Source organism: Chlamydotis macqueenii, chromosome 2, assembly GCF_036417535.1.
Source record: "Chlamydotis macqueenii isolate bChlMac1 chromosome 2, bChlMac1.mat, whole genome shotgun sequence".
Lineage (NCBI taxonomy): Eukaryota > Metazoa > Chordata > Aves > Otidiformes > Otididae > Chlamydotis > Chlamydotis macqueenii.
In genome coordinates, this window is record NC_141557.1 from 118,181,946 (window position 1) to 118,195,687 (window position 13,742).

Consider the following 13,742-nt stretch of genomic DNA (forward strand, 5'->3'; position numbering starts at 1 on the left):
TTACATTTCAGTCTAAACTACTAAGAGCAGTATATTCATCAAAAAGAAGTTTGCAATCTGCAGTATGTGCTATCTTTGCCTGAGGCTAGAGATCTGTTTTCTCTAAAGTTACTACCTTGGAATTTTTTTTTGCAAGATCCAGTATCTACTTATAAATAAGAGCCAAAGTTGTCATACAGAAGGTTGGTCTAGATATTCTTACACATATTATACTGGTCTGATTCAGTTCTGAAAAAATACATCTGTTACTTCAGATAGGGGACACACATGCACCCCTGCTAAAATGCCAAAACTTGTAACTTGGCATGTGTACATAAATACTATCTTCTATTTCAGGCTAATTAACACTCAAAAGGAGATCTTTCAGTATAAGACAGTTGCAAGCAAATAAACAGAAGTTACTTAATTGTTCAACAAGTTCAGAGATCCTAGTATAAATGTATGAACTCTAATGTAAATGTAAATGGGTGAAGGAGAAAATACTTAACTATTACCAAAGTTGAAAAAAAAATCGTTCCAAATTTTCCAAAGTGATTTGGCATCCAAAGGTGAAGATGGATACATAAGATGCCTCACTGACAGTGAGTTTTTCCAGAGGGACCACTAAGCACTTCTTTGCACGCTGGGCTCGTAACAGCATGATACTCGCTACTGCTCTCCTGCATGTCAGCTCTAGGGATAACAGTTTCAAAATAGAGGGAGGTATATTTAGATTAGATATTAGGATAAAATTTTTTACAATGCGAGTTGTACAACAGGAACAGGTTGCCCAAAGAGGTGGTTGATGCCCCATCCCTGGAAACGTTCAAGGCCAGGTTGGATGGGGCTCTGAGCAACCTGATCTAGCCGAAGATGTCCCTGCTCCTTGCAGGGGGGCTGGACTAGATGACCTTTAAAGGTCCCTTCCAACCCTAACCATTCTATGATTCTATGATTTCCAAAATGAAATATTGCAAATATGCCACAACTCCTTCAAACAACTTACTAACACAACCTGTTAAATCCCCCAACATATTTATAACAGTATGCAATACCTAAATAACATTTTTTCATAGAAAACATCCACAATACTTAACAAGACAGGGTACGCATTATCTTCAAATGAGATTTTTCATTCAGAGTAATGCAGTGAAATGTATGACACAGAACTGTCCTACGCTGCACAGTTACAAAGGATTCAGAAATCTTTCCACAGAGTATTTTTAAATTTCCAGACTAAAGTACAGTACTGCACTCTATTGGATGTACTTTTACAATTCTTAGGTAGTAGAGAACAGTGAAACATGAACAACCGGACTGGCATTTTAACGCCTGTAGCACTGTGTTTCAGGCTGGGTTTTGATATATTTTGCTCAATCTTGCAGTCTTGTGATAAATAATCAATTGTAACACCTACTAAGGAATTCAAAGAAAGAAGTTGAAATATTTTCTTAAATGGCAGAAGAGGCTTTTTAAAATGTTCAGTGACGTTCACATCACTTTTTAAAGTTGTCAGCTTTAGAGTATATTTAATTGAAATTAAATACACTGTGTGTTGCACCTTGATTACGACAGCACCTAAATATACTCATCTAGATCTTAACATATCCACATTCTTGTCTAAAGTGTAAGCAAGTGACACATTCCAATCAACCACCCTTCTGCTGCTGCTGCTGCTGTGCTTGCAAACGGGGCCAAGTTCTGCTCTACTTATTCAAGAGAGCAGTTTCAGTGGGGCTAGTTGAAATTTTAAAAGACTTATGTGAACAATGCAAAGAATATCCACCTGACTTTATCCACCTAAAACTCAAGCATTTTGTCTAAACTAGTCACCTAGGCTTCTTTTTTGTTTCATTGAAAAGACAGGTATCTCCAGAAGTTAACGCATGAGACAGCTGGGGATGAAAGTGTCTGGACTGATTCATCTAAATGCTCCACTGTCTGTTGAGGGAGCTCAAGTCACCTAATTTCTCTAGCAAACTTTGGTAAGATTACCTCTATCCCAAATTTACCTCGTATTTCAGAGCGACAGAGTACCCCAGGAATCATCATGCTGAACTAACTCACTTCTGAGTTAGGTTGGGATGGGACTGGATGCTCCAATAGCAACCAGTTTATTAGCGAAATTCCAGAGGACTAGGAAAAACGGAGTCTGATTTAACATTCCTTCCTGTTTCCCCTAAACAAATACACTGAACTGGCTCTCCTACTCTTAAGCTACTGGCACAAACCAGCTAATCAAGTAACATTGCAGCAGCGGCCTTGATCTAAGTCAGAATCACAGCATAAGAAAAACTGACATATTTACTACTTTTTTTTTTTCTGATTTCAAGCTTACAAGTAATCAAGGTGAACATTATTTTACCCTAGATTTATTTTTTTCATAGAAAAGGAATTTTTTAACTGTATCAGAACTTATTACTATTTTGGAGGGGTTTGTTTTTCTTCTGTGTTCAATTAAAAAGTGAAACAAATGTCAAAATTGCACTCCTATCTTTTCCTCTCATAGAATGTAAAACATTAATTACTAGCAGGTTGTTAGGTAGTTTTCATTTTTTTAGTTCTCATTCATTTTCCAAATATCATGCCTTTTTCAAAGCTAACTTCTTCTAATTTTCCAAGGTTACTGGAAATAGTGTAACTTCTTCTGTCACTCACTTTTCCAAAATTGCCTATACATGCAAAAGTTATTGAAAAAGAAAACATTTCTGAGACAAATTTAAAAGGCAGTTCTGAAAAATCACATCAGTATTCACTTAACTGTTCTGTGGGGAAAAAAAAATATTTAAGAGCCTTAGGAAAACTGTTTTTAGGATTTTTTTTTTAAAGGATATGTGAGACCTAATGCAAAAAGTCAAAGTTTGTCAGAGAGTAGCTTTGCCCTTTTTCAACCAGGTTGCTCAGCAGACATATATAAGCTAACCACAGTCTAACAAAGGCGAGATTCTTAGAAAGACCAAGTTTGAGGCATAGTACAAAGCAATAACTCTATTATTATTTGTAGATCTTAATGAAACTGTTCTTAGGACAATTTTCTTAATGCTTCCCAGCTTATTAATCAAGATTAGGTACGCATCCCTGGACCCACAGACCCTCATCTTCCTGAAAATGCTTAGGACCTTTCCAGCCTTGGAAGGCCTGGAGGACTGAAAAGCCACGTGACTGTGAGGGCTGCTGGACTACTCAGCACTAAATTCAGTAAATAATGAAAGTTTCCTGTCTGTAAAGTTAAAACTTAAAATCAGAGGCTAGATACCTATCCTGAGAAATCTTAACGAGGCCAATTTCAGAAAACATACCCCCTTCTGAAAACCAGTCCCCACAAAAGTTGCTCAGTCACAATATAGAGGCACTCCAATCCACTAGACACATTTAAAACATCTCAATCAACATAGGCACAGTTGCAAACCTTTAAAACACCTCTTAGAGCCAAGTGGCACAACTAAATTAAAGAAGCAGTGAAAGATACAGAGCTTGGTTACTTGTTATGGAGGCTGGCGACAGGACAGAAGGAGCTGGGATGAACAACACTGCGATCTAACTGAGGAACGGTCTTCAGGCACAGTGTGACTCTTCTTCTCTGACACATCCAAACTTGTCTTCAGATAATGAAAAGCATTTATGACTAACCTTTCCTCTCCAATACATAAGAATGCTTTGCTCTTTGATACTATTGCTTTGTATTACAGTAGTGCCTAGGAAGGAAGGTTTCCTTTTGCTTAAACAAAAGGAATAATCTCTTTGTGAAGGAGGGTTTAAGACCTTGCTCTTGCATTGGGATGCACATAGGAAAAAAAGGCGTAGCTGTGAAAAAGATACTGTAAGGTGTAGTTTCAAACTGAATGCAGGGAGACTGATGATAGGAGATCCTACAGACAGGAGGAAGGAGATAATAGTAAGAAAATGTAATTTCAAGTCAATTCAACCCCATTTGATCATTTCTAACATCTAAAATTTTTCTGGACTGTAACTAAATAAATTAATACCACATATCCTCAGCAGTTGTCTATGATCTTTTTTTAATTGGCAGTTTTTTATAGATACAGAGGCTGGGACAAGTCTAAAGGATGGATTTAAAAAATGTTAGTGAAACAGGTCATTTGATCATTTCAGGGAGAAAATTCCTCTTATAGAGCATATATAGGCCACGAAACAATGTATACAGAGGAATTTTCATTAATATCAGTCTTTGAGAGAGAGGCAGTAATGTATTTTTTTCTTTCGCTAATGAGCTAATAAAGAGAAAAGAAATAATTTATTTAAGAACATCAAGAACTTACAAACTCTACTTTCACAAAGTGCTATAGCATAGCACAGGTGGAAGCACAACCTAGAGATTCCATGCAAGATCCTACAATATCAGGACTTGACAAAGATTCTGAGCAAGATCATAGAATGTAATAAGAGAACATTCTCAAAGTCCATAAGGAAGAGACAACGGGAGGACAAAAACAATCCTACAATTCACGAGAAAAACTTTGACAGTGCCTTCTTAGAGGATATGCATGTGTCAGAATAAAAATGAAAGTGGCACCATTACAAGCTGAACAGTTAAACGAGGTAAGTATTTGCAATGTAGAAAGGGAACTCCTCAAAGGAATATTTGTAACAAGAAGCTATGCAAACTGCCTTGGAGTCCACGGATAATGGTCTGTCATAAGTAGAAGCAGAATAACTAAAAGCAATCTCTTAAAAATATTAATACTTAGAAACACATTAATTAACAATATGAACACTCATGAGACTGAGCCTTTCCCACTGCCTCAGAGCTAGAACTGGCCTGTTATGCAGCAAGAGCTGTCATTTAGATTACAGATGGCAAATAACTGACAGAAGCAGGCTTCAGGCATGCTTTTTCATCTTTATCATGCAGTCTTACACTAATTTAACTTAGTGTTTACATTTTCTCTTCACTTTACAATATGATGCTGTAGATAGCTGCACTGTTCCACACACAGTCTGAACTGTCACATGCCATATACAAGATTATTCTCTTTTCCTCTTGCAACTAGATGCTCAAAATGTAGCATTCTGAACCTGAACAAAATGAAAAAGTTGTGTTTAATATGTCTATAGCAAAAGACATCTCCTGTAGAGATTATTATCTGACATCCTATTTAATATAACAACAGTAGCACTACTGCTCCTGAGGAGATCATTATCCTGTTTTGCTATATTTGAGGGTAGCACCTGATTCAAATCAACATCGACATGTCCTTTCATGATTGTTTTGAACAAATGTTATTATCCAGACAAAGTGATTCTTTTCCACCCCCAAAATGGTAAGTACATTTAAAATAATCCTACAGTCAAGTGCCTCTGTCCATGGTAGCATTTTTAAAAACTGCTTATAATCAGGAGATGCTGATACAGTAATTTAGAAATCAGAAAATAATTAAAAACAACAAAAGAATACATATTATGTTTCGTAATTATTCAAGACATAAACATAAAACACCCTTTATTCTCTTAGGAAGTTAATAGGAGCTCCTCCAAAGACTTTGGGTAGTGGTTGGCTCGTTTTCCCACCTGCAGACGGGTAAGTAGGACAGATTTCCCTTCAGACCCAAGAGGACTGAAATCTTTGGCATGAGCTCCAGTGCCTTGTCACTTCCATTCATGGGCAAAGTCATTATTTTGGAAAGTAATTTGTTTGTTCATAAAGCAATAAAGTCCATCATAAGCTGTTGTGGAACATTATAAAAATAGGGAATATTTCTAAACTCTAAAGATCATGTTCCTGGTAATCTCTGCTCCTTTTTTTCCCCTCCCAGGAATAAATTTGATCCTACAACCTTTATTCATATAAAAGTAACATTTGGAAATGTGCACTGAAGTCAAGCCAACCTAGCTCTTATAGGTCAGGCTGTAAGCTCCTTATTCATATTGCAAAACAGTTGCACAAGTCTTTCAGATGACAAAAAATGAGCCAGTTCACATAACTACTAATCAGGGTGAATAATGACACTAATGAGGCCATAAATTGGAATAGTGAGGAGAGCTGGTAGCATTGGCTAATTTTGTAAGTATTTTCAATTGAAAGTACAGCAAAATAAAAATATTCAGGATTGTGAAAGCTGAACCTGATGTTGCTGGATTATTTTCAGCCAGAGTGAGTAGATGCAATTTGATGCAACTTTGTGTATTGCAGAAAATATTTACTTTTTGGTTTTCCTTCTTTTATTTGGAAGTCTATACAATCTGACATGTACACCATCAATCAATCTTTGGCACTTTTATATGTACAGATGTTCTTTATTCTACCTGTCTCTCTTCATCTGCATTTCCATTGTTCAGAAACAATCTTATCCCAATCTTTCAAATAATAAAACCATGCAGTCTATTAGAATCAGAAACACCTACAAAAATTTAGCTTCTGTCTTTGCTTTTTGTGTTATCCAATAGTGGTCTTACCCTAGAAATAAACCCGGTATTTTGTTCTTAAAACTGTCAGCTAACACCTTAACATATGGAAATTGTAAGTATTCTGCAGAGGCTGCAGGAAAGAGAAAGACAGAGAGAAAGACAGAAACAGTAAAATTCCATCATCTCCAGTAGTTTTTTAATGTAATCAATGGGTTTGCAGATGATTCATTAAAAAAAAATAATGATATGTTTAATCACTAAATGATATCTATTTGTAATGATGAGGTGATTTTGTTGTTATCTAAAGGCCAGAGAGATAGCTAAAACACATCAAACATAAGGTGTGTAGCTACCTAGTTTCTTCTGACTTTCCTGGGTTTTGGAAATATAAAAATTTTTTTAGAGATAATGAAGCTGCCAATTGGTGAGAAAACTTAATAGTTACCCATTTTTGTGCTACTGAGTAATATTAAAACATTAATATCTGAAAACACTGACAGTTGTATACCATGGCTTTCATGGTCTTCGGTTCAATTACAATTACTAAACCATTGGGATGCTCAAACTGTAAGCCTGATGTCTGTGTTTCAAAACCATTGAATGTGTTTTGCACACCTGTATGTCAACCGAAAGATTTCAAAGGAGTAACTTTTACTGATAGGTAATAGGCTAAAATGTACAAGAAAAAAACTCACTGCCCATTGATGTTACTACACTGGGCATTTGCTTGGGTATAGCATTTCTCTAGCAGGATCTAATCTTGACAGAGTTCACAGGAATCCAGTTAGCAGAGGCAGTTTAAAGAAAAATCCATCTTACAGCATGAGTTTTCCAGGCAAAAATCTCTAGCTGTAACGTGAAGTAGGAAATAAGTCACTATATATGCCATCATTTGTTTTCCCTCCTTATGCCTTGCTTTATTCTTCTTTTCCTGTACATCCATACTAGTTCATCTTGTGAAATCTAGTGTCTCAAAGCATTTTTAAACCAGTGAACAAAGGGAATAAATTCAGGAACAATGAAGGAGGGAAAAAGAAACCTCTGACCTGGTATTACCAAAAAAATAAACAAACAAAAAAGACACTAAGATGAAAACAAAATAGTGCCATGGATTTACATATGGGGTTTTGATGGAAACTAGGGCTGGGTTTTAAATCAAAACTCACCATCTCAAAACCACTTCTTTTCATCCGCCTGCAGGACTTGAGGTAAGTACGTATGCGTTTTCTGGCACGCTCTTGATACTCAGGGAATTGTCGCCTGCATGAGTCAATGATAGCCTGGATCTTTTCTTTGGGCTGCTTAGAGATTGGGACCATTCGGTCCAAGTTTTCATCTACAAACAGCCTGACAAACATCTGTTGGCAAGAGGGAGACAGAGGAGATGGGTTTGGAGGGCGGCTTTCTTCTCTTCCTAGCTTCCTGTCTTGATTACTGATAGGAAGACATTTTTTCTATCCACTGAAGAGCTTGGTAATGGGAAGCCAGAAATAATAAGCAAACAGTTCTTTAAAGGGTTATTTTTGGGGGGGCTGATTAAAAAAAAGACAAGAAAAGAATAGTCTATAGGATACAGAATTTGTGAGATAAATCAGAATAGATTGTGAAAATAGGCACTACTTAAGTTTCATTATTAACAATAAGCTGTGATTGCTAATCATTTTATTGAACTGAATCTCACTTTTTCTTTGTTTGAACAATTGCTTGTGTTTTCATGCATAATTACAGACATTGGAAAAGCAGCTGACCACTGGAATGGTCTGATAAACCAGTTACAGCCCCTTTCCATTCAATGGGTGAACATGCACATACGCACATCCATATCCACACACACGGGTGCACACCCACACATACAAAACAAAGGTTTGTTTTCCTCACTGGTAAACGTGGCACTCTGCCTTAAAATTCTAAATAAAACACAGTAAATCTGTCGTCTGTTGGCAAGAGTTCAATGTGCATTAAAATAATAATTGAAATAAATCCTGCAAATTAAATTAATGTGCCTTTAACATCATCAAACTTACCCATAAATAACAGTGTAAAAGGAATAGTAGAAGTAAACACGACAACCAGTGCAAGAGGACTTACGTTAAAAGCTTTCAGTCGCTCAGCTTCTACCCCATCTGATTCATTAACCTTCTCAGGATCTTCCTGCTCATCGTGGTCATCTTCATCCTCATCTCCTCGATTCAGAGATAGATCTTCAGCACCTCTGCCTACACTCTCATTCTTGCCAGAGTCATAGCTTGAATAGCTATGTGCAGGGGACTGAAAATAGACAAAACGGATATGTTTGTAAAAATTGGAAATAAGATCCACTCATCAAAAATGCTTTATAAATATTTAAAGAATCCCATGATTTCTTTTTATTCTTTGTTCACCATAATGTGCTTATAATCCTCGTAAGAGTGAATAATTGACAATAATATTCATTTCAGGACTTTTAAAAATGTGACCAGTTGCAAGTTCAGTAAATCAATAACAAATGAATTACCTATGATAATTAGTTAACTTGATCTTTGCCATACAGCCTTTTTTAAGTACTACATACAGAAGCTTGTTACAAATACCAACTTATTTGATTTAGCCAAGATGTAAATAAGAGGGCAATTGATCTGCACAAAACTCTAAAGGATTAAAATTTACACATTTTAAGGCAAAGAGAATTTAAATAGGAAACATTGATATTAATCCCATCAATATGAAATATTATCAAAAGCTGCAATAACTTATTCAAAGCATGGAGACGATTATGTTCTAGTTCCACTTGCAAAACCCCACAATGAATTAGAGACGTGTAGGTTTGTAACATTTTGAACGCTCTTCTGAGAATCTTATAGTAAAACCATTTTCTGTTTGCACATCAGCATTCAGAATTTTCCCCTGAGCGGAACATTCAGCTTGCTGGGTAAATCAGATGACCATCTCATTAAAGTGTATCCACTTGTAGGACCAAAGAGTTTTCAACTACCAAAACTCAAGACTGCATTTTCCCTTGCAATATCAAGATTTCAGTTACCTTTTTCTTCTGCATACACTTCAAACTGCAGACCACAAAAAGACATCAGCAATAAAAAGCCTTCTACAACTTAACACTTTAAGATCAAAGCTTTCACCTAGTCACAAAAAAAGTATCAGAGAGTATCTTCATCAGAGCCATAAGATCCACATTTAGGTACTTCAGAGCACAGTTTTACTTCTATAATATTGCAGTCCTGTCATATTTCAATATTTTCTTCTCTTGCTTCAAAGCATACTGTAGTCTATTAACTTCACAGAGTCCTGAACCAGGTGCTACACATACACGCTTTTCTTAAGTGCCTTCTGCCTAAATGTCACCAAGAGTCAGGAGCATAATGCCTCAATCAAAAATACATTTCAAATACTTAAAATAATATATCTTGATCTACATTCTGAGCCTCCTAAAATGGTCTTTATTTCAGGGGTGTTCTCACCAATCACAGAACGTAGCTGGGCAGTGAGGTAGGAGGGAAGGGCCAACAAAATCATTCATCTCTGAGGTACACTTCTCGCTTTATATTCTTACTCCAACTTCTTTTTTTCTTGCCCTGTTTTCATTTCCACCTTATGTTGGTCCTCTGTTCACCATCCATTTTGCAGTCACTCCCAGTCATTTCCTTGCCCTGCCTTAACAGCACTCATACTCCAAATCTTCCTTTTTTACCTATCCTCCCCAGACTATATTCTCACAGTTCCTCTATATTCTCATGCTCTGCTCCCTGGAGTTCCACTTTTTAATCCCCAGTGCTCCTAACATCAGATCTTGCAGCCTCTTTCTTCCCCTTCCTCAAGCCTCTTCACTCTTTAGACCATTCTTTGTTCCCTAGACCCTTATAGCAGACATAAGGAGAACGAGAAAACATCAAAAGAACACAGAAGAGCTAGCATCTGGATACAAATATCTTCAACAAGTAGCAAGCTCAGCATCACCTCTTCTCTTCCTACAGCCTATGACTGCACAGTTATGAGGCAAGAAATTAGCCAGGGCTCAGGATGGCAGATGTGAGATGGCACGGGAAGATAAGACCAGCAAAAAAAAATCTGTTCCTTTTCTCAACACAGTGATATTTTGTTCTGGGAAGATGACCTATATTTACACTGCTGCCCATTCAGACAACTCCTCCTTGCAGGAGGTTGCATCTATCTGGACTTTTTTTTGCAAAGCATTTGACTGGAGAGACCTGGATTTGACGGATGGACCAATCAGTGGATAAGGAACTGGCAGGATGGCTGCACTCAGATAGTTGTGGTCAACAACTTGATGTCCAAGTGGAAACCGGTGACGAGTGGTGTTCCTCATGGGTCTGCGCTGGGCTGGGCCCTGTTTATCATCTTTGTCAGTGACATGGACAGTGGGATAGAGTGCACCCTCAACAAGTTCGTCGACGACACCAAGCTGTGTGGTGCAGTCGAAAGGCTGGAGGGGAGGCTGGAGAGGTGGGCCCATGCAAACCTCATGAAGTTCAACCAGCCCAAGTGCAAGGTCCTGCACACAGGTCAGGGCAATCCCAAGCACAAATACAGGCTGGGCAGAAAATGGATCGAGAGCAGCCCTGAGGAGAAGGACTTGGGAGTGCTGGTGGATGAGTAGCTCCACATGAACCAACAATGCACGCTTGCAGCCCAGAAGGTCAACCGCATCCTGGGCTGCATCAAAAGAAGCGTGACCAGCAGGCTGAGGGAGGTGATTCTGCCCCTCTACTCTGCCCTGGTGAGACCCCACCTGGAGTACTGCGTCCAGTTCTGGAGCCCCCAGCATGACGACGTAGACTTGTTAGAGTGAGTCCAGAGGAGGGCCACAAAGATGATCAGAGGGCTGGAGCACCTGTCTTATGAGGACAGGCTGAGAGAGTTGGGGCTGTTCAGCCTGGAAAAGGGAAGGCTCTGGGGAGACCTTATAGCAGCCTTCCAATACCTAAAGGAGGTCTGTAGGAAAGATGGAGAGAAATTCTTTAGGCAGGGCCTGTTGTGATAGGACAAGGGGTAATGGTTTTAAAGTAGAGGGAGGTAGATTCAGATTTGATATAAGGAAAAAAAAAATTACAATGAGGGTGGTGGAACACTGGAACAGGTTGCCCAGAGAGGTGCTGGATGCCCCGTTCCTGGAAACACTCAAGGCCAGGTTGGACGGGGCTCTGAGCAACCTGATCTGGTTGGAGATGTCCCTGCTCCTTGCAGGGGGGTTGGACTAGATGACCTTTAAAGGTCCCTTCCCACTCAAACTATTCTACGATTCTATGATTCTGTAATTATGAGGCTCCCAAAGAATATGCTTCCATCCTGATAGGAGATGATGGCTATGACTTATCAGAGTGTCCAGCATATATAACCGTATTTAACCTGACCACTGGCTAGCAGAAGGCCAACAGCTGCAACCTGGTAGCCTGTTACGAAGGAATAAGAAGAGTGATTTTCCTTGATCCTGAAGAGATTCCTAGAATAATTTTTTTTAAAGAAGAAAATTACAAGACTTGACTGCAAGATGTGTTCTTTCATACTTCTTTGTTTCACCTCATACTACAGCTATACAGCTTGCAGAGGGTGTCTAGGTAATAAAAAAAAAACCATTTCATGTACTAGGCACCATATAAAGCTGTAGGAAGCAGAAGCTACTGCCCTGAAGAACTCTACTGTCTGAAACCCTTGTTCCGCAAACACTTGATTTCACATGAGTAATCTCATCAGACTAAATCCAATTAGACTACTCACGTGCATAAAGTTAAACAGATGCAAAACTGATTTCAATGTGTACATATGTTTGGGCTAGATGCCAAGATCATAAATTATGCACCGGGATTGAGATTTGCTTTTGTGAAGGAAACGAATTCAGGCCAAAATGGATTAGCTCTGTCTCTCAAAAATGCAATAGTAATTTTTTTTTTTTAAAGAAAGCATTGCATAGAGAGCCTCCAATATATTTATTTCAAGAATAACTTTAGCATCTTAAATTAACCGTGGAGAATAACATACCCTGAGAAAGTTGCATAGCAGGAATCCATATTTATTCATCGTGGATTTGAAGACTGTACAGTAGCAGGAAAAAAGGCAGGTTTTTTCCTAGCTATTGCGTCAGCAAATTGAGGGAGGAGGTTACAAAATCTCAGTTAAGAATAAAATTTCTACCTTTTTTTTTATTTCTACACAGATTAATATTGAGTCAGAGAAGGAACAGACTGTTTCTTTCACTTTGTGCAGTTGTGCAAAAGTTGTGCAAAAGCTGATAAGTGTTTTCTTTTGATACTCTATTAAGCAGCTACAGTGCTAAACAAACATGGAAAAGGACAGCAGAGGATAACTTTTCCTTAGTATACGGTCCCCAATTTTAGGTCTTGCACTGCCCTTTCAAAAGACTGCTCCCACCTTTGCCAGACAGGAACCTGCTCATTCAGATTCCTGTACAACCCCTGACACATAGATTTTTATGGTCCTGCAGTGAACTAGGCAGGAGAAGTGATCCCGGTTAAGATGTTTTGTTTTCTTTTCTTTTTCCAGTCTGTTTAAGACCAGGATGAGTTCTCGGCTCCAGCTCACCACCTGAAAGCACAAACCATTGGGCTGCCAGGCGAGTGTGAACATGGAAGGGATAGAGGGAGCATACTCTGCTGACAGCAATGCAAGATTAAAGGAATCGTGGAGTGGAAGCATTAGCAGACACAAGATGTTCCACAGGTGAAACCTCTGTGCTTAACAAATGTGGGTTGGAAAAGAAAGCGACGGCAATGTAAAATGAGAATTATTCAAGGACAACAAATGAAGCTGAGGCTAAGGCCAAGAATATTGCCTCCTCCAAACATTTAGATGATTATAAAGTTGTCTTAACAATACTGAGGCACTTCGTCCTTTCCCTTTTCTGAAGGTTCCAAGTTCATTATTTTAATTTCCTCCTTGCAATAATAAGTATTAGATGCTTCTGCTTTATCAAAATGAAAGTAAATGTTCTTGCCTAACAAGATGCTCTCAGGAGCTTGTAATACGAGACATCTTTCCAATATATTACAAGGCAGAAACAAAAGTCACCTGAAGTAAGGTAAGTGTCATATCATACAATAAAAAAACTGGGAGGACATTACAGCGTCATTAGTTCATCTTACTGCCACAGAACAAGGTCAGAAGGTCATTCCTGACCACTGTTTGGTGGGTTGTTATCTTAAGACTTCCAGTGACAGAGATGCCATGCATCCCCCAGACAATCTGCATCAGTGCTTCACTGTCTTCAGAAATAGTAAAATATTCTTAACATCCACTCTGACTTTCTTAAACAGTACTAGGTTTATTTCTTTTTCATCTGTCTATCTACCACATATTGTAATGGAGGACAGGTGTACCTGGAGAAGAGAGTATTCTTTTCCCTTCTTACAAGAATCTTTCGGATATTT

At 38.3% G+C, this 13,742-nt stretch overlaps 1 protein-coding gene across 5 annotated transcripts in view; it reads right to left on the minus strand.

Moving 5' to 3' along the window:
• NOL4 (nucleolar protein 4) overlaps nucleotides 1-13,742 on the minus strand; it is a 195,909-nt gene that overhangs the window by 42,107 nt on the left and 140,060 nt on the right. For 4 of the 5 annotated variants that reach the window (XM_086740771.1, XM_086740774.1, XM_086740773.1 and 1 more), the window contains 2 exons: nucleotides 8,434-8,613; nucleotides 7,512-7,703 (listed from right to left, as the gene is read on the minus strand). In XM_086740771.1, the coding sequence (XP_086596897.1) occupies nucleotides 7,512-7,703; nucleotides 8,434-8,613 (372 nt within the window). The remainder of the gene's footprint in view (nucleotides 1-7,511; nucleotides 7,704-8,433; nucleotides 8,614-13,742) is intronic. The other variant, XM_086740772.1, reaches the window with a different exon arrangement.